General features: G+C 39.4%; 1 protein-coding gene across 1 annotated transcript in view; it reads right to left on the bottom strand.

Annotated features, from left to right (window-relative positions):
• LOC131035405 (serine/threonine-protein kinase VIK) overlaps positions 1-20,293 on the bottom strand; it is a 322,138-nt gene that overhangs the window by 282,294 nt on the left and 19,551 nt on the right. Inside the window, exon 2 of the mRNA XM_057967104.2 lies at positions 14,932-15,187. Within this exon, the coding sequence (XP_057823087.2) occupies positions 14,932-15,162 (231 nt within the window). The 5' untranslated portion in view covers positions 15,163-15,187. The remainder of the gene's footprint in view (positions 1-14,931; positions 15,188-20,293) is intronic.

The following is a 20,293-nucleotide window of genomic DNA, read 5'->3' as shown; positions in this document are numbered from 1 at the left end:
TTACAACTACCCGCTCAAACATTTAAATTTTAAAATCCTCCAATAAGAAAATTACAAGTCCTTAAATGCACATCCTTTTGAGGAAAAGGACCAATGAAAATTAGCATGGCCTCAATGACAAAATTTACAAGTAGATGATAAAATTTCATTCTATGCATCCACATGTCCACTTGTTCTCCTTTGGATGAGTCAGGTACAATGAATCTTGACATGTTGACCTTGAATTATTTGATTGGTTGGTGATGAGTGGGTGCCAGCTCAGCTTGTGCATCTTGTAAACTTTTGCCTTCATCACAAAGAAGGCCTTGCACTTCTAGTAATATCTCTTGATACTCAACATCATCTAGCTTTGGACTGACTATGATGGTTTATATTCCCAAATTGCATCATCTCTATTATTCTTCATATCTCCACCAAATGAGTTTCTAATTTTGATCAACTCTTTTGAAAATATCTTTCTTAGGATTCATTGCACATTTCCATCTTCATCTTTGAAATCCGTCATGATGTTCTTCTTCTCCATCAATGTCTTAATTTTCATCTTTTGCTATCCTCCTTGGAAATCCTTGATTATCTTCTCTCTTGCATTGTCGAGTCCTTTCATTCTATTCCATCCGCTTTATTTGAACTTAATTTCTTGCAATCATTCCTTGGATTCTTGATCTTCTTGATGTAGGCATATCCTCCATGTTGTGATTGCATTGTTGAGGTTGTGATGTCCTTCTCCTTGTTGAGTTCTTTTCATCTTGCATGATTTGGACTTTGACTTCTTCATGTTGTTGAAACATATTCTCTCCATCATTTTCGATCATTGCATGCATCATTTCTTGCATCAACCCTAGAAAGAAAGAGAACACTTTGAATCATACTTATAAACAAAACCGTATGTAAGTGAAATGCAAGATATCTATACCAATAAAGGAGGATTCAAGAGTAGCATTCCATCCATCCAGGGGATCAAAGTGCATGAACCCACCCAACAGAGTTGCCATGAACTGCTGCTCCGTAACACTGCCAAAGATGACTCTACCGTTGAAGGAGAGCAAAAGACAGAGGAGACCCGCGAGCTTGAAAAGACTGAAGAGCTACCATCACACGAAGGCATCAGACAATTGTTCAGCGAAGTAGGAGAAAACTCTGCTGCAAGCAAAGAGCTTGACACCTCCTCCACCCCTCCGGTAACAAAACAGCTGCGAATTTGCGATGAGTCGGCTGTAAACATCAAAGAACAGAATGCAAACTTAACCATATCATCAGCCCAGACAGTACCTCAAGAATGGTTGATTGCCAGAGCTCAACGCAAGGCTGCCACCAAACCACCTATTGATTTGGAGGACATCTTCTCACGCATGGACCAAGCTAAAGCTAAGGGGAAGAAAAAGCCCAAGGCATATTCTAGAATGACTAAAGATGATCAAAGGAACTGCACTCTTCACATTGCCACCCCGCCTGTAGACAAGCCAGCAAATCAGATTACACTGGCAGATTATAGCATCACGACCATCCCCATTGGACGAGCCACTAAGGAACCGGAAAAGGAGGAATTCAGGAATTCAGTACAGAACTGTTGTGACCATTTCACACATCGCCCCATTAAAATGGGGACCCCCTCTTTTTGCTCGTTTTTGCTCGCCTTTCTCTCTGCTTTTTAGGATTTTGGTTTAGTATGCCAGTTGTCTGGACTAGGGTCAAGCCTTAGGGTTTCTGTTACTGTGTTTTCAGGCCAGAGTCCAGTCCAATTTTGAATTTTTGAGCTTCCTCTCGTAGGATGCAATTTTGAATAAAGTGAATTCGCCAGAGGCTAAGTGAGTTGGTCTAGTTTCAGTCGGAATTTTGAATGCAGAGTCCAAATTTGTCTAAGTGTGAATGATGAGATTTTGGATTTTTGTCCGATTGAGTAATTTTGACCAAATTTTGAAAATTTTGATAATTGATCCCGGGCATTGGAAATGACTTGTTTTCACCTTGTGAAGTGATTAAAATCCCAAAATCTTGATATTTTGGCCTGTGGAAGCAAAATCGCTCCTGTCCCTCAGTGAAGGACCGGAGCTTGTTTCTCAAAATTTTACTGTCTCTGCAGGATCAAGATGAATTTCGGATTGGAAATGATAAAGGGAGGCATGTTCTTTCCGTTGAATATAATTTGAAGAATTTTACAAACACGGAAATGTGCTAGGAGCAAAAATCGCTCCTGTCCCTCAGTGAAGGACCGGAGCTCAAAATCAAACATTGCCTTGTCGTTGCTGGATTTGAACAATTTGACGATTTGAGGAGATCAAAGGAGATATGTTTCATTAGTTGAATATAATTTGGAAGTGCCTTCGTGAAGAAAATTGGACCTAGAAGCTAATTCGCTCCTGTCCCTCAGTCAGGGACCAGGGCGAAATTCAATGGTAGCTCCCGTCCCTCTCCCAGGGACCAGAGCGAACTTCCTCATAGGGTAAAATTTGGACAAAAAGCAAGCAAGTTTTGAGTTTGAGTCAAACAAGGCAAGTGTAATGAACCTATTGAAGACAAATTGAAGATTGCAAGACGCCTGATGAACCCCATATTTGCCTAGGCGCTCCTGTCCCTCAGTCAGGGACCAGAGCGATTTCTCCCTTAGGCCAATTTCTCACCAAGTTAGAACAAACTCCAGGCCAAGGATGGATGAAAGGGTGCACAACAAGACCGTTGAAGATAATTTTGGAAGTTAGCAAAGTGTGATGGAGCCTACAAGTGAAAATTCGCTCCTATCCCTCAGCCAGGGACCAGGGCGAAATGTTAGTTATCTTGCCTTCCACTCAAGTTTAAATCACTCCAAGTCAGGATACAGGGTGGCAAGGACGTTTTGAGGTGTCTCGACGTAGAACGAAGTTGCAAGGACCACCAAGGATGAAGGATTTACACTCAAATACCCAAATTCGCTCCTATCCCTCTCCAAGGGACCAGAGCGAAATGTTCAAATGTGTCCAAATTCATGTTAATTAATCACATTTCAAGTGTTTGAAAGGAAGTAAGGAACATCATTTTGCGCCTTGAAGACAATTGCAAGTCAATGTGATGAAGATTTTGCACTAAATGCCCTAGTTCGCTCCTGTCCCTCAGTCAGGGACCAGAGCGAAATTTCTATGGAGGCTTAAGTTTTGGATGTTGATCAAGTTTTGGATGTTGATCACATTTCAAGTGCTCAATAAGGATCAAAGGACCTCATTCTACGTTGTGAAGGTGATTGCAAATTGATGGAAACAAAGATGAGCCCAGACTACTAAAGTTCGCTCCTGTCCTTCAGGCAAGGACCAGGGCGATATTCACTATACTAGCCATTTCCTTCAAAAATCACGCTAAGTAAAGGACATACAAAGTTGCACAAAGTCTAAGGTGTCTTAAGAAGATGATATGCGAGGGAGTTGAACGTCAAAAAGTGAGCAACTAGAACAAGGAGACAAAATCGCTCCTGTCCTTCAGTCAGGGACCAAGGCGATTTTCATTAAATCACTCATTATCCTTCAAAAATCATATCAAAGCAAGATTATATAAAGTGGAAAGCGTCATTTGGAAGGCGATGAACAAGAAGCAAAGGTTACAAAATAGCAAATTTAGGCTAGAACACAAGGTTCGCTCCTGTCCCTCACCAAGGGACCAAGGCGAAAACCATTTAAGCATCAAAATGCCTTGTTAAGGACGAATAAGGTAAACTTGGAACGAAGGGATAACGTCATTGCTTGCCACATGATGAAGATTGGTGATCGAAGAAACAAAGATCAAGGAGAAAATACAAGGTTCGCTCCTGTCCCTCACCAAGGGACCAGGGCGATATCAACCTTAGGAGGCATTCATCCACAAAATCAAGTCGATCAAGCTCGAGATTCCTAGCAAACATGCCAGTTTCAACGTGGAGATGATGGTTTTGAACGTTAAAGGCAAAAGAATTAAGACTAAGATGATAATTCGCTCCTGTCCCTCTCCCAGGGACCAGAGCGATATGGTTTGTACCCTTACCTCTCCAAATTTTGGCGCTAACACATTTTTTGAATTTCATTAAATGCTAAAATCGATAAAATTTGAAATATCCAATCAAGTTAGCATTTAAAAAATAGCGCAAAACATTTATTAATTAATTTTGCCTATTAAAAAATCGAAAAAAATTAATTATAAAGGCATTAAATTAATTAATTATAAATAAAAAGTGGGGCGCTTGGGGTTTATTTGTTTTATTTTACCAAAGTCGGCCTTTAAATTTATTTTAAATTTGTTTTAAATTACCAAGTCGGCCTAAAGGTAATGGGGGGTTAAGCGCCTATAAAGGAAGGTGAAAATTTTCATTTTTAATCATCATTTTAAACCTTCATTTACATGCGATTTGGAGTAGACAAAGGGGTGTGCGAATTTCATAAAGGAGAAGTGCGAATTTAGCAAAGGAAGTGGTGCGAACATCATCCAAAGGAGTGCGAGTTTGAGTTGAGCGAACTTGCCAAAGACTATGTCAAGGACCCCCCAAAGGTGGCGAATTGCTAAGGAGGACATTCGCTAAAGGAAGATCACGTGGAAAAGTTTCAAATTCTAAATTTTGCCTAGGCAAATTTCCTTGTTTTGCATTTTAGAGTTAAACTCTCAAGCAAGGTATGGCGAAATCTTCCTTTCTCTCGAATTTTGAATTTTGATCGTCATAGCCTTAAGTTTTGAATTTTGAAATTTTGAATTTCAATAGCTCAATCGTTTTTTGGGAAATGATAACTCAAGGACTTATCATGAAGTTTCCTAAAAATTAATCTCTAATCTATGTTTGTATATTGCAAAATCTAGTTTTTTTATTATGAAATGTTGTGTAGGTATGGCGACCCCGAAGGCGGGAGCATCCACCAGTCGTCCAGCTCTCATGAAGGAAGATCAAAAGACCGAAGAACTGGAGACCAAGATCGTGTCTAAGTGGAGCAACATTGGAGATACCAGCTTGGGTAACTTCAGTACGAAGAAGTTTCGAGAGGTCCCCTATATTGGCAAGCCATCACCTGTCGCCAGGAGGATAATCGAAAGTGGCATCATTAAGGCGGCCGGCTTCCCTCCAGCAGTGCAGTGCCATGAGTTGATGATCGAGTGTGCTCATCATTATGATCCTCAATCCAGAACGATCGTGTCCAAGGAAGGAAACACTTTGGCGTATCCTTCAGAGGAAGCTATAAGTGAGGCTTTCCATCTTCCAGAGCACAGGGATATGGTCTACAAGAGCATAGAAGGAGCCAAGTCCATGTACGAAGATGATCCAGATGCTTGCCTAAGCATCATCAACAAGAACTGGTTGCTTAAGAGTCGTCCTCGCCTGAGCAAGATACCGAACACACCACATAGGATTGATTTCCAGGAGGAGTATAGAGATTTGATTACGATGCTTAACCGAGTCACAGGAGCCCCTCAAGCCTTCTATTTTGAGAAGTGGATGTTCTACTTCATCCAGGTGATAGTTCAAGGAAAAGGAACAATACATTGGGCTAGGATGATTAGCCATTGCTTGGACGTACAGTTGAGGAGACTCAAGGCTACCAAGTCCTTCCACATGAGTTCATACGTCATATATGCCTTGATCAGGAGCTTCGAGTACGCAAGACTACCTCACAGAGGAGTGATTGGAAGAGGACCCGGCGAGGTCAGGGTTTGTGATTCCTATGTCCACTTGCATCATCCGCCAGGAAGTAACTACAAGTTAGTTAATGATACCTTCACGATGAACATCACAAGGACGTTGCAAGGTGGGATTCACAACAGATTATCTCAGGATGCACAAGAGCTAGTAAAGAGGTACGGTGCCTGGTTTATCCAATTTCCGAAATTTACTTATATTAGAGTTCATGGATGTCCTTCACCTCCATACATGTTGCCGAGATATCCGACAGAGAGAATAGTGTTACTTGAGGTAACAAGACAATTGGCAGCTTATGCGAAGGCGTTCAGACACAAGCATGGGAATGGAGTTCCGGTACCTATCATCTTAGGCAATTCAGTTGAGGTATGTCCTAATGCTTTAGCCATGGATGACGCAGAGAAGGAGTTAGCTTTGTATTCTTTTTCATTCTTTGCTTTGAGAGAAAGTTTTGATCCACATGGATATATAGAGGAGACAGTCGGTAGAAAGTTTAAGCATGAGTTTCAGATAGAAGATTTTATGATGAATCTCTTAGACGATCTTGAAGTGAAAAGAAAGATGCATTCTAGATTGCCTTTGGATTTCATCAGGAAATGCAAGATTTACAGAGTGGCCGACCAAGCTCAGGACAGTGGCAGACATCTCCAGTCATCCTATGATCGACAAAGCAAATCAGTAAGGTTAGATTGGAATGAGCCCGACGTTGTGGATCTAGATGCTTTGATGGCTCCAGTCTTGTCTTGTACTCGCAGATGGGTTGATGTGCAGCATCAGAAGTTGAGAGAGCAAGGCATAGCTATGACTTTCACTTTGGAAGAGAAGCCAGCCGAAGGTGGAGCTAGTGTGAGCGAAGGTAATCCTAATCCCAGAAATGCAAGTGAAGGCAACCTTCGAAGTGCAAGTAAAGGCGATCTCCATCCAAGAGGCTCGAAGAGAAAAGAGAGACCTGAGAAGAAAGAGTCTTCCAAGAAGAAGCAAGGGGCCAACCGAGATCGCTCATCCGGCACATCTTCTCGACAAGAGAAGAGGACACTTGAAGTAGAAGAGTCTATGGAGTCAATGGTACAGAATGATAAAGAAGGACAGGCACCTCGAGGGTCACCAAGTGGATCTCTCCAAGATTATGAGTTACATGAAGACAAGAACAATGACAAGGTAACATCTCCTCCTAGAGAAAAAGAAGCATTGCATAAGGAGATACAGGTTAAAGAGACAAGATCGGCTATCCCAGATTGGCTGAAGGAAAGATTAACGAAGGTGATTGTGATCGAGGACGAAGACAATGTGATTGATTTAGAGAGCCTTGTTGGACATTCTCAGGAAGTGACAGAGAAGAAGAAGGCTACCAAGATGTCCAAGATGATTAGGGATGAGACTGGATCCAGAATATTGCAGATAGCTACACCGGCCGTGGACAAGTATGAAGGTGAGATCCTAGCAGAGGAATATGATATAGAGACATTTGAGCTAGGTCCATCCACAGCCGAACAGACGATGGATGATGCCACCGATTCATTTGAGGCCTTGAAAGACAAGCTTAGAGAAGAAATGGAGAAGAATAGAAAGCTTGAGAGAGAGGTTGGTGCATGGAGAACATATTTCAGTCATCTCAATGAGCCTTTAGGACGTCAGGATCCAGCAAGATCACCCATACAGGCACTTCCCCTTCAATCAATTGGTGAGGCAGAGAGATTCAGGAGTATGGTCCAGCGTATGAGTACTTGGATGGACAAATCTCATACAGTTGCCATAGAATTTGCAACAAGGATGATGAAGACCATTCATAGGGCTATCCAGGTTCTTGAGATCATCCACAACTTGATGATAACAGTAGCCGCTTTTGCTCATACCAAAGAGGTTATCATTCCTGTCTTGCGAGTAATCAGACAAACATCGAGGAAGGTCTTAGCACAGGAAAAGATCATGGATGGAGGACATCACAGTTTGCTTCAGTGGTCAACCTTACTCCAGATAAAGGAAGTTCTCATCGAGGACATCAGTACTAGGTGCAATCATGTTGAGGAGGTGATCAACCTGATCCAGGACAGAGTATTTGAGGTACTTCGTACCATTCTTGGCAGGAGAATCGAAGTTGAGACAGATGTGGATTTGCAGGAATTGGAGGATAGAATCAAGGTCACCTTTTGCAAGGACGCTAATATCACAGATGAGCAACAGGACCAGATGTTTGCTACCATGCTCCTGATTGAAAAGACTAAGGAACTTGAACCTGGATGGGACGCTGCTCTTCTCGAGGCATTTGATCAGGTCATCCACTTGGAAGAAAGAATGAAGAATCTTCCCGAGATTCCAATTGCTGAGATCGAAGGAATCGTATCAAGATTCATTGCATATGCTAAAAAGGAGCATTGGAAAGGGAATAAGATTCTAGATGAAAGGTTGTTATAGATGACATGGCATCTTAATTGTCATTGGTCTATGTCTCCTAGGTTTTTGTGCCAAATTTGATATTTGGTTATGCATTTAATATTGTTCAGTAAAAAGGAGGCTATTTGTAACAAACCCTAATTAGGGTTAAGGTGTCATGATCTTGACCGTTGATCTGCTTTTTGATCTGGACCGTTCATTGTAATTGAGGATGCTATTTATACCCTCATTTCATTTCATTTTGTAACTAGAAAGGGAGAGAGTTAGAAATTATTGATGCATTAGAGATTAGAGTTTAGAAGCAATTTACTTTTGTAGCAAGATTGAGTTTTGAGAAAGGAATTCAAACAATTGTTGTACATGATGGCTTTGAGATCAATAAAATATTGAAGTTATGGTGTTTTGTTGCAATTCTCTTGGTTATCTTCATGGTTGTTCATTTTTCTTGAATCACTTTCAATCAAAGTAGTGTGTTAATTCGAAGGACAAAGTGTTGGACTTGATCTTTGGTAGGATTCGCTTTCCAAACCACTAGCTTCTTGCTGATTGTAGGAACGCCCTGCGTGGTCGACTGGAGATATTGGAATCACTCAAACCTTCAATCATTGTTGTATCTTGGATATGTACCTTCGTGGTAGTGTCTTTGATCTTTGATGTATTGAAAAATCATTTGTTACCTTAGAAGATCGCATCAATTTCAATTGAGTTGTTAATTTATGGCAAAATTGAAGTTGGTAGAATCTCACCAAGTCTTGTCCACATCAAGTCATTCTTAGGGTTAGACTAGATTAGACCTCTTGCCAACCCTATCCTTTTGTTATTTTTTTTTTGAAAAAGCTTGTTTAGTTTAGCAAAATCTTTGGCAACGTAAGGCCCCTTGATGACACAGCAATCACAACGACCACTGGTACTTATCCACACGTAGAGACCCTACTAAAAAGAACATTGGAGTCATCCTAACTGATCCTTCTTGCGAAATCTTCAGCAATTAGCGACTTTATTCAAGAGAGGATAAGATGCCTTTTGGTATTTTATTCTGTGTATGATTGTGTATAAAATACACGTCAACAAGAACATGCTCAGGCAACTTGAAGAGATAATAGCTGAAAAGGACATGTATCGAGATCGTGCTGAGCAGGCCGAGGGATACATCGATCAACTCCTGAGACCATTACATAATGCTTCCGAATCCCACATTCCCCCGACAGCATTGGCACAGAGGACCACAACAGAATTTGAAGGAGTACAGGACACTGCAAGGGCCATCAAAGAATGGATACAAGGCATCAAAGGGAGGGGAGAACGAATCCTCGAAGAAGTAAAAGAGATGGCTCACCATCGAGAGACCACCCTGGTCCGGCTATTAGAGGTAAAGAGGGAATCCCTTAGAATGCATGAAGTGGCTGCCACTACCCTTCCCCTCATGAGAGCTCTCTTCTGGACCCATGCACAGATTCCTACATTACCCACCATCCTAGATCCTCATAACATGAGCACTCTTAAGGAATGGTACTGGACTATCACCATGAAGAATGACACAAGGGAAATCATTGATAAAGAACACGATGCGTGCGAGACAATTATGAACACCATGCAAGAACTCGGCAAAATGATCTTCCGATCAATGGTCTCGGGATGGCAAAATGCCCTGTCCGATAAAGTGATACGACCAAACTGGGAAGAAAGACGGGGAGGGATAGGATCACTTATTCCGTTAAGGACCTAAGTTTTGCTGGTCAATTCCAATCAGACATGTTGTGCTTCGAGCGTAATCGTTCCAGCTGGAAGGATGGTTTGAAGCATGTGGACCAATATCTCGAGGGCATGCAATATAAAATTCGTCATCCTCCTATGCCTCCCTTCAGTCTGCTATTCCAATTATGCATCAAGTTCCAGGAGTATGTTCGTGAGGAGCGTGCGGCAGGTCGTGATCTTTGGCAGGAATATTTGCATACTGAAGATGAGTTCTTGGAAAAGGAATCTACAAATGGAAAAGAGAAAGTGCTTTTTCCTTTTAAATCTTGAAAATGCACTTTTTGGCCAAAAGGTCATGTTTGACTTCCAAGTCAACTAAAATGTAAAACTTTATGTATGCCCCTTTTTGGGATTATTTCTGGATATGTTCTAATTACCTTTTTGGGGTGGTTGTTGATATTTGCCTCCCATTTATGGGTATGAGCAGCCATGTTTTATGGATGAATCTGGGCCACTTGTTTAGATAAGATCTTGGCCATTCATCCATTTTTGAAGCCTATTTAAGGGATTGGTTTTCCCTCATTTTATAAGAAGTTCTTGGATTGTTGCAAAAGCTCTGGCGAAATTTACAGGATTTAATGCAAAGTTAAGACTGTTTCCAAGTTTCCTTGTGAGTGCATTGTCTCCTTCTTCATTAGTTTAGAAATTTTTCAGTCATGTTTCTTTCCTTTATATAGCATTTTCAAATAAATATCCGATAGAATCCTCGTTGTTCACACCATTAGGGAATGGCTAATTGCCTTTCCTTCTGCATGGTTAATTTGAACCTTTCATATACTTAGTTCGGTTATTGAATGCTCACTGAATGAATGTAAAAGTTCTAATGTTGTATTTGATAGCATGAAAATTCTATTTTCCTTTGAAGATCGCACTAGATTGATGCAAGTATTGTGCTTAAATAGCTAGTAATGCTTAGTCTAGTTATTTGGAGGTGTCTGTCAGTTTACTGAATCTGCTATTTTAGTTAAAATTTATATTTTATGTATCTCTCTCTCCCTATCCTTCCCTCCTTTTTCCCCTTTTTTTACCGAGAAAATCTACAATCCTATTGAAAACAGTATCGACCCGACTGAAATCATTTGATAAGTAAGACCATTAAAGTTTTGGGGAACTCATCCAGCAATTACCTATCCTACCGTAAGTCCCCTTGTGTTTCCAACATAAACACATCAAACCACTGAGTAATCCCGCAGTCAAGACCTGACAAACGAAACCTTGAGGTTGTCCCCTTTGATCAAACGTAGAAAATAGCACTAGGGATTTCCTTATGTCAAGAGAGGATAGGATACTCAACAAGTTTATTCTATTCTGCGTTGGCCGTATGGAGTTTGCAGCAATGCGATTTCAGACACGTCAACAGTTAGCCCGCCTGATTTGCTCCAAAAAGTACTCGATGCATTCATGAAATGGATTGGCTTTGTGTTTGCATGCAACTAGGGTTTCCGAGTTCAAACAAGGAGGCTCCATCTCCTTTGCTTGCACCTTACCCTAAGTGGACCCCACTGGATCAGAAGCAAGTGAGGAAGTCACGTGGACTGCTGAACCATGAAGATCCAACGCAGTAGTAGATCACAATGAATATCGCTTACTTTTGCTTCCATCAACCACATAATCAACGCCCTTCTTTGGTCTACAAGTTTTCTTACCCTTACCTATGCCTTGAACGCCCATGCTCTGCTTCTTAGAAACACCCTACTCCTGAGCATCGCAATTCTATGCCTTCCCATTCACAACCACATCATCCACACTGGTTTTTCCACCATAGCGCCCACCAGGGCTCCCTTCGCACATCATTGCTTTCTAGCAAAGGAATTTAACTGTTCATATGGAAATATTGCAATATTGCTCAGATTGACTAAACACTAATATATTGAATATTTGAAATGCCTACAGGTTGAAATGACTTTCAAAAAGATTAGAGTTTGGAAAGTAATATATCAATTAAAACAACAATACCTAGATGGCCAAATAGCCTCGAAATAACAATACAAGCATACCCATTTGATGTTGTTGTAAATGGGTCTAATATATGACTATAAACAGAAAACTATGGCTGCAAATGGCCTTTAAACCCTAGCTGCTCCAACCCCAAAAATCTCTTTGTCCAAAATAGACATCAAGACATCCATTTCAAGCCAAAATATGCACCAAAGCCTAGAGATTTAACCTAGGAACCCCATGCCCTCACCTAGACTGGTACAGCTAGCTATGGAAGTGTACAGCCAGCAAAAAGGAAAAGGTTCTGATTTAAATGCTCTCAAATCTACGAGCTTTGTCTTTGCAAATCTGTCCAATAGTTTCTTCTTCAATGCCTAGCAAGCAAACTAAAATTTCTTATCAATGAAAGCTCCTATGCAGTTCTTGAATGAAACCACCAGCAATCAATCAAAAAGGATCTTTAACTTCAGAAGCTGATGTCCTCTATTAGGGATTTTGTCCTCACAAAACCCTTGGATGAACAAAGTTCAAACCAGTAGTATTTTGTTAGCAAATTCTCAAGCATATCCAAAATGAGCTCTCAAAACACTTTTTATTTCCTCTCCAAAACCGCACACCCAACTTGGGGAAATAAACATTTATTTTATTTAATTATAATCCCTTTATGTCTCCCATGTAGGCATCCCCCTTTTTTAAAACAATATTAACTTTTCTATGTCTCCTTATGCCTCCTAGGCACCCACTTTATGAAGTTGCTTTAATATTTAAATAACGCTAAGTTAGATATTTAATTTAACTTTATAACATTAACATTACTTAAAATAATTCAAATAATTACAAATAATCACCTAATAATCATTAAATACACAAACCAAACATGCCAGGGTGTAACTGATGTTGAGGGACCAAGTTGGTGCCGAAATAATGACTTACTAAAAATAGTAATAATGGACTAAATGTCTGAAACCGCTCCAGAAGTTTCATGATGCTCGCCGAACTGAGCTCAAGGAAACACTTGTAAGTACCAAATAGGCAAAACTATAAGGTCTCCAAGTCCCAAGAAGTTCCCTAACCCAACCACATTAGCCTGTGGGAACCTAAGGATTAGGCTAATGGTCATCAAATTGCTAGTGCTTAAGAAGGGGACATGATAGTATTATCAACTCTCATTGACCTGCATTTGGTCACTCATGTACATTAATATACTTATCTAATCATATATTTACGGTCAAGGAAAAATCATTACCTACACAAACTGTTGATTCATCATTGTTGGTTAATACAGTCCCTCATGCTCTGCAACATGATATTTTTTATGAATTCATGATTCCAAGGCACATAGACTACTCTTGAATGAAGTGAAAAGACATTGGCCCCAATGGTCTAGGTTATTTGATCATGTATGCGGGAAAAGCGGGTTGATAGAACTCAATATGTGAAAAACGGAGCTCTATGGAGCCTTGCTCACACACCCACAAGACTTCTTGGTGCAAGCTATGGAGTCATGAAGTATGGCTCAGCTTCCCAAGGATGGTTCCATGGTTCTCTATCTTGCACGGTCCCTCAAACCAATGTTTTTGCTCTCAGATCACTGAACAAAATGGTTTAGGGATGGCAAATGCAAGAACGAAGGATATTTTTTGTTGATTTAATATGAGATGCATCCTAAGCTATGCATGATGCTATAAATGCAATAAACTAACTATAAGATGACAAGATTAGTAGCAAAAACTATCCTAGCATGCTATATTAGTCTATGATTTAAGCTAATGATAATAGAAATACTCTAAAATGCATATTAGATTAATTTCTATTTTAAAGAGAGGCTAAATGATGAGCATATATGAAATGAAAGCTTGAATGTATTTGAGCATAAGTATGATACTACAAACTTGGATGATGAAAATGGAGGAATGAGAGCTCTATTTATAGCAAAAATAGGGCAATGGATGGTCAGGATTGAAAGAGTTGATCAAGGGTTGAGTCTGAAAGTTGGGAATCCATGTTTGCAATTTGTACCAATGAAATGATGACAATTGTCAACATAGGGTTGGGTTGAGAGAAGGGGTTGGAGGCATTAAATGCCTAAGAAGACCTTATGGTTATCTAGAGGGTAAGGGTCAAGCTTAAGTTAAGATTACCCATTGGATTAAGAGTTAATCCAAGGATAAACTCTTGTGCAAATAATTAAGGAATAACCATGGTCAAAGCAATGAATGCTTGAAGAGACCCTTGGGTTGGATGAAGGTTAAGTTAGGCAAAAAGTCTCTAACCATGTAAGAGGGTTGAATTAACCATTAATGGTTTGGGAGACTTTGGAAAATTAAGTGGTTGAAAACTTAAAGCCTTTAATGGTTATCAAAGACTTTAAGGGTTTGAGAAGTGACTTCCCTTTGTTTAGAGATGTGACAAAGTTTAGAAGATGGGTTAGGTTAATTTAGAAGTGATTAGAAGGGTCTAGAAGAAATTTAGGAATAGGTTTTAGAATGCAAGTGGGAGATGTAGGAAAATGCAAGTGGATGGAGGGATAATAGGATTTAATTGAAATAAAGTTAATTTAATTCAATTTGGTTGCAATTTGGGGAGATCAAATAAATTAGATTTATTCAATTTAGGATAACTTATTTAATTAAATTTGAATTTAATTAAAAGTGGATAGAAGGGATTTAATTGAATAAAATGATTTATTCATTAAATGGTCTAGTGAATTTAATTTAAATAAATTGAGTAATTTACTTAATTTAAATAGAAGAATGTGGGAAATTTAATTAAATAGAAAAATGAACATAAAATATTCATTTAGGAATATGGTCATTTTTATACGTCTACAGATCCAATTTTTGGAAGAACAGCAAAGAACCTTAGTTTCAACAACTTACAGGAGGCTTCTTTTACATTCATAGAGGGATTCCTGAGTAACGAACTCAGCCATTTCATAAGAAAATGCAAATTTAAATTACCAAAAACAGATGATAGTCTAACTTTTAACAGATCTTCAATGCATCAGATACTTGAATGAATTTGAAGTACCACCAATGCATAAGGAAGAAAATGTAAATTAAAAAAATTGTGCTCATGTATGGCTAATGTAAGAAAACTATTAAACCCTAAATTCCCATAGTCTGCTTTAAAGGTAAAGTTGCACAGGAAAAAGATTTCTGAAAATATATACTTTTTATGTTGACTACAAGGCATTTCTTAAGCCTGACTCACTAACACATAACACTTACAGTTCGTTTCCATCGATCATAGGGATTGACACATGCATTATGTTCAAGAAGCAGCTCCACAATCGAAGCATGTCCTTCACTGGCTGCAAGATGTAATGCCGTTCTATCATCATAGTCTTTAAGATCTGGGGGAACACCCTCCATTAGCATTTTATTCAATCCAATTCTATCACCCTTGGATGCACAAGTTAGAAACTTTCCGATCAGCTCCCATGAGTTCTCTGAGTCCATTATTATGCACTGCACACTTGCAAAGCTGAAGAGAGAGCAGATTATGAGAGATGTGTGCATGCTATATTGATAGTAAATAATATTCTAGTATAAACATCATGAATAGATAAACCAATGATCATAGTAATCTTTTAGTCACAAGCAGTGATGCAGCAGGTACAGCATTATCAGGAAAATAAAAACACAATTAAGTCTGCCTTTTAGTCTCCATTGTTAATTATTTCAGTGCAAAAAGAGATTAGATTCCTCCTAACATAACTATCCGCTTATACAAACCAAAAAAAGAGAGCAAATTATTTTTCTGGAAATATTGCCACACTCAAACATCATCCTGTTGATAGCATAAGTCATCTAAATGAGAGTAGCACTGCAAATAAATCCCCCCGATATGATTTGCCAAGTTGCTTTTTGCTGAGTTGATACAATATTTGCATATAATAAAAGACTGCATGGTCAATAATGAACTTGATAATTTCAAAGTTAAGAAAATCAACAATTACAACTGTATCCTTTTGTCAAATAGAAGGTTAATGCTATTTACCAAACAAAAGAATCAAAATTTAACAAGTGCAGATTTATGCATGTGTTTATGATTTAAGGCCATGTGTATAGTGTGTTATTGCATAACATCTTAGTTTTTACTGAATTACCTCTAATGCAAGCCAAATTATGCAATATAGCCTATTCCATCCCCCCTTCTCCAGAGAACGAAAACCATTGGTAAAAATAGCAGTTTCTAGCATTTTTTTTCTTGACCAATGTTTGTAGCCTAGCGTAGGGGTTGTTACGACACAAGATCTTGACCAAAACAAGGGAGTTAAAAATTTCAGCTTTTCACACAAAGACAACACTGAGGATCAAATCAATAATCAGTTTTTATTTTTGAACCCTTAGCTGGTCCACTTTGTCAAATTACTTAAACTTTGACTAATTATCAAGTATAATTTGTAAATTAGTCATCGATAGCCAATTTGTGAAGGGGTATTTGTCCTTGGTTGTGTTGATGTGTTTTTCATGCACATGCGAACACAGAATAAAATACCAAGGTATCTTATCCTCACTTGAACAAAGTTTCCCCGACTGCTGAAGATCTCGCCGAAAGATCAATCGGAGAAACTCCAAGGTTCTGATATGTAGGGTCTCTACGTGTGGATAAGCTTTTGCAGTATGATGTGATTTTGCTGGAATCACAAGGGGAATTACATTCGAATACCTGAGCGTCTGATTTACTTTGGATATCACTGGAACGTGGGTCTTTACTGATCCTTGATTTTTAAAAAAGGGAAAAAAGGATAAGGGTCGGAGAGGAATCTAATTCTAACGCTAAGAATGTAGGAGCAATGGATGACCTTTGATGAAACTCTAAGTAAGTCTTGCTTTGACATGCTATGATCATCTCCACAAGGTTAGTGCGATCTTCTAAGGATAGCTTTATGATGTTCAGATCACCGCTACAAGCATAGACACCGTCAAGTTGATGCATATCACTGAAGAAGCGATAATTGAAGTTAAGCTTAAGTTGAATGATTCCAGTTGACTACATGTTGTGACCATTTCACACATCGCCCCATTAAAATGGGGACCCCATCTTTTGCTTTTGTTTTGCTTGTTCTTCTCTCTGCTTTTAGGGTTTTGAGTAAGTGAGTGAGTCGTCTGGACTAGGGTTAGGCCTTAGGAGTTTCCTTTTGATATTTTCAAGCCGAAGTCCAGTCTATTTTTGAAAGATTATTAAGCATCCTCACAGAGATTGCAATTTTGAAATAGGATGAGTCTGTCAGGAAGTTGAGTATGTCTCAGGATGGGTCCAGTTAAGATTTTAAGGGCAAATTCAAGTTAGGTCTAAGGGTTAGCATTTTAATGATGGAATTATACATTTTGTCTGGGCAAACTCTAACCAAATTTTGGAAGCAAGGTAACCGATTCTTGGACTTGAAGATGACTTAGCCCTGCGTGATGAAGTGATTTGAAGACCTAAATTTTTGGTATTTTGGCTTATAAGGGCAAAATCGCTCCTGTCCCTCTCTCAGGGACCAGGGCGAAAGTGATATTTTGTGCATCTTGGTTATTGATTTGTTTTAACTGTTTTATGCAGGGTCGCCAAGGGATATGATTGGACGTAAATTGAAGATTTTGAAGATTTTGAAGACTCAAAATGACAAGTTTTTAAAATTCAAGACCAAATCACTCCTGTCCTTCACTGAAGGACCAGGGCGAAATGGCTCACTTAGATCATTTTGGGCCTCATTTGATCAAACTGAAGCATCAAGGACGCAATGAAAGATGAAGTGAACGTAATTGAATATCCAGACTTAGTCAAAAAGTAGTGAAAGGTTGAAATCGTTGTCTAAAGGACAAATCGCTCCTGTCCCCCACCCAGGGACCAGAGCGATTTTCTTCAAAGCACACCTTCTTGGACATTTTTGGATTTGGACTTTTGTTCATAGCTTGCAAAATGATGGTATTTTCCCCAGCAAAGGAAATTTGAGATGAAAATTATAAAGATTTGACCTTAAGGACCAAAATCGCTCCTGTCCCTCACTGAAGGACCAGAGCTTGTTTTTCAAAGTTGCACTGTTCTTGCAGGATCAAGACAATTTTATGATTGGAAGAGATCAAGGAGGGCATGTCTTGTCCATTGAATATAATTTGAGTAATCGACAGGCAAGGAAATATGCTAAGATGACAAAATCGCTCCTGTCCCTCACTGAAGGACCCGAGCTTGAATTCCAAGTTTGCCTTATCCTTGCAAGATTTAAATGATTTCGCGATTTGAGAAGGACAAGGAAAGTATGTTTTGCTCATTGAATATAACTTGAATGGACCACAATGGAGAAAATCGATCCAAATTGGCTAAGGCGCTCCTGTCCCTCTCTCAGGGACCAAGGCGATTTTTAAAGGAAGCTCCTGTCCCTCACCCAGGGACCAGAGCGATTTTCTCAAGAGACAAGTTTTTGGCAAAGGAAAAGCAAGTTTTACGTTTGAGATAAGTAAAGGGAGGCATAATCGCTCCATTGAAGATAATTTTGAAAGATTGCAAAACACAAGTGGAGCCTATAATGGCCAAGGCGCTCCTGTCCCTCACCCAGGGACCAGGGTGAAAAATACATTATCAAGTCTTCCCTTCCAAATTTGGTCGAATCCAGGCCAATGCACATGATGGCGATGATATTTGGAATGTTTCAAAGAAGAACGAAGTTGCAAAAACCCACAAAACTTGATGAAATTGGTTAAGGCGCTCCTGTCCCTCACCAAGGGACCAGAGCGAAATTTTCAAATTTGCCTGATTGCCTAACATTTTGGAGTGCTACTTTCGTTTGCAAGACTCAAGATGGATTAAGGAACAATGTTTTACGCCTTGAAGATAATTAGATATTGATATGATTAAGGATTTGTGCCATGGACTAAAGATCGCTCCTGTCCTTCACTCAAGGACCAGGGCGATTTCTATAGAATCAATCATTCCTTTCCAAAACCACGTCAAGGCGAGATTATGCAAAGTGAGAAACGTCTTTAGGAAGATAATGAACAAGGAATTAACCTCAAAATCAACAATTTTAAGCTCAAAAGCAAAAAATCGCTCCTGTCCTTCACTGAAGGACCAGGGCGAATATCCTTGGAAGAGCTCATTTTGTCTTGGAGAAGCGAGTTAGGCATGCATAGAACAAACAAGGAAGATCATTGATTGCCCTGCAACATGAATTGGCGATTGGAAAAGACAAGGACCAAGGGCAAAAGGTAGGATCGCTCCTGTCCCTCACCAAGGGACTAGGGCGAAAATGTTTTAAGATACACTCCTTCCAAAGATGGAATAAATCAAATTCAAGATTCCAAGCAAAAAGGCCATTTTGGACGTCCAAGATAAGACTCTGAATGTGAAAAGCGAGAAATACAAGGCCAAAATGCATGGGCGCTCTTGTCCCTCTCCCAGGGACCAGAGCGATGTTGATAGATGTCCCTTATTCTTCCCATGCTTAGGCGCCAATATTTTCCAAATTACATTAAAATGCCAAATTCGCTAAAAACGTGAAATATTTAATTAAGTTGGCATTTAATAAGTTCGCATGGGCATTTAATAATTAATTTAGGCCTTTTGAAAAAATCGAAGTTTTAAATAGCAAAGGCATTTAAATTAATTATTATTAAATTAAATAAAAAGAGAGCGCTTGGGATATTATTTTAATATTTTTGTAAAAGTCGGCATCCTCTTTTACTTAATTTTTATTTAATTTTTGCCTATTTTCCAAGTCGGCCTATGGGCAATTGCAATAGTAAGCGCCTATATAAGGAAGGTATTTTGATGCATTTCAATCCATCATTCAATCATTTATTTAAATGCGATTTGGCGAAGCAATAGAGGTGCGAATTTTGATCCAAGAAGAAGTGCGAATTTTAATCCAAGAAGGAGTGCGAACTTTGTTGGAGGTTAGAGGTGGAGCGAGTTTTTCTCAAGGCGTTGAAGACCCAAAGGGTGGTGAAGTTGATGAAGGAGGCGCATTTGCTAGAAGACTTCGATCTTCATTTTGCCTAGCGAATTTCTTAATTTTTGCATCGTTTTTTAGAGCTAGTTCTCAAAGAGAGGTATGGCAAGATCTTCCTTGTTCAATTTTTGAAATTTTGAATTTCCAATTGCATAGACATATTTAGGAAATGATAATTCAAAGACTTATCATGAAGTTTCCTAAATTTAAAACTTAAATCCAGTCTATATTTCTACATTCCAAGGTCTATTGCTCATTATGAAATGTTGTGTAGGTGTCAAGATGGCGACCCCGAAGACAGGAGCATCCACTAGTCGTCCAGCCCTCATGAAGGAAGATCAAAGGAATGAAGAAATGGAGACCAAGATCGTGTCAAAATGGAGCAACATTGGAGATACCAACTTGGGAAACTTCAGTGTGAAGAAGTTTCGAGAGGTCCCTTATATTGGAAAGCCATCACCTGTCGCAAGGAGAATAATTGAAAGTGGCATTATCAAGGTGGTCGGCTTCCCTCCAACAGTCCAGTGCCATGAGCTGATGATCGAGTGTGCCCGCCATTATGACCCACAGTCAAGATCGATCGTATCCAAGGACGGAAACACTTTGGCTTATCTTTCAGAGGAGGCTATCAGTGAAGCTCTCCATCTACCAGA

Source organism: Cryptomeria japonica, chromosome 2 (genome assembly GCF_030272615.1).
Source record: "Cryptomeria japonica chromosome 2, Sugi_1.0, whole genome shotgun sequence".
Taxonomy (NCBI): domain Eukaryota; kingdom Viridiplantae; phylum Streptophyta; class Pinopsida; order Cupressales; family Cupressaceae; genus Cryptomeria; species Cryptomeria japonica.
This window is presented reverse-complemented; position numbering and strand designations above follow the sequence as displayed.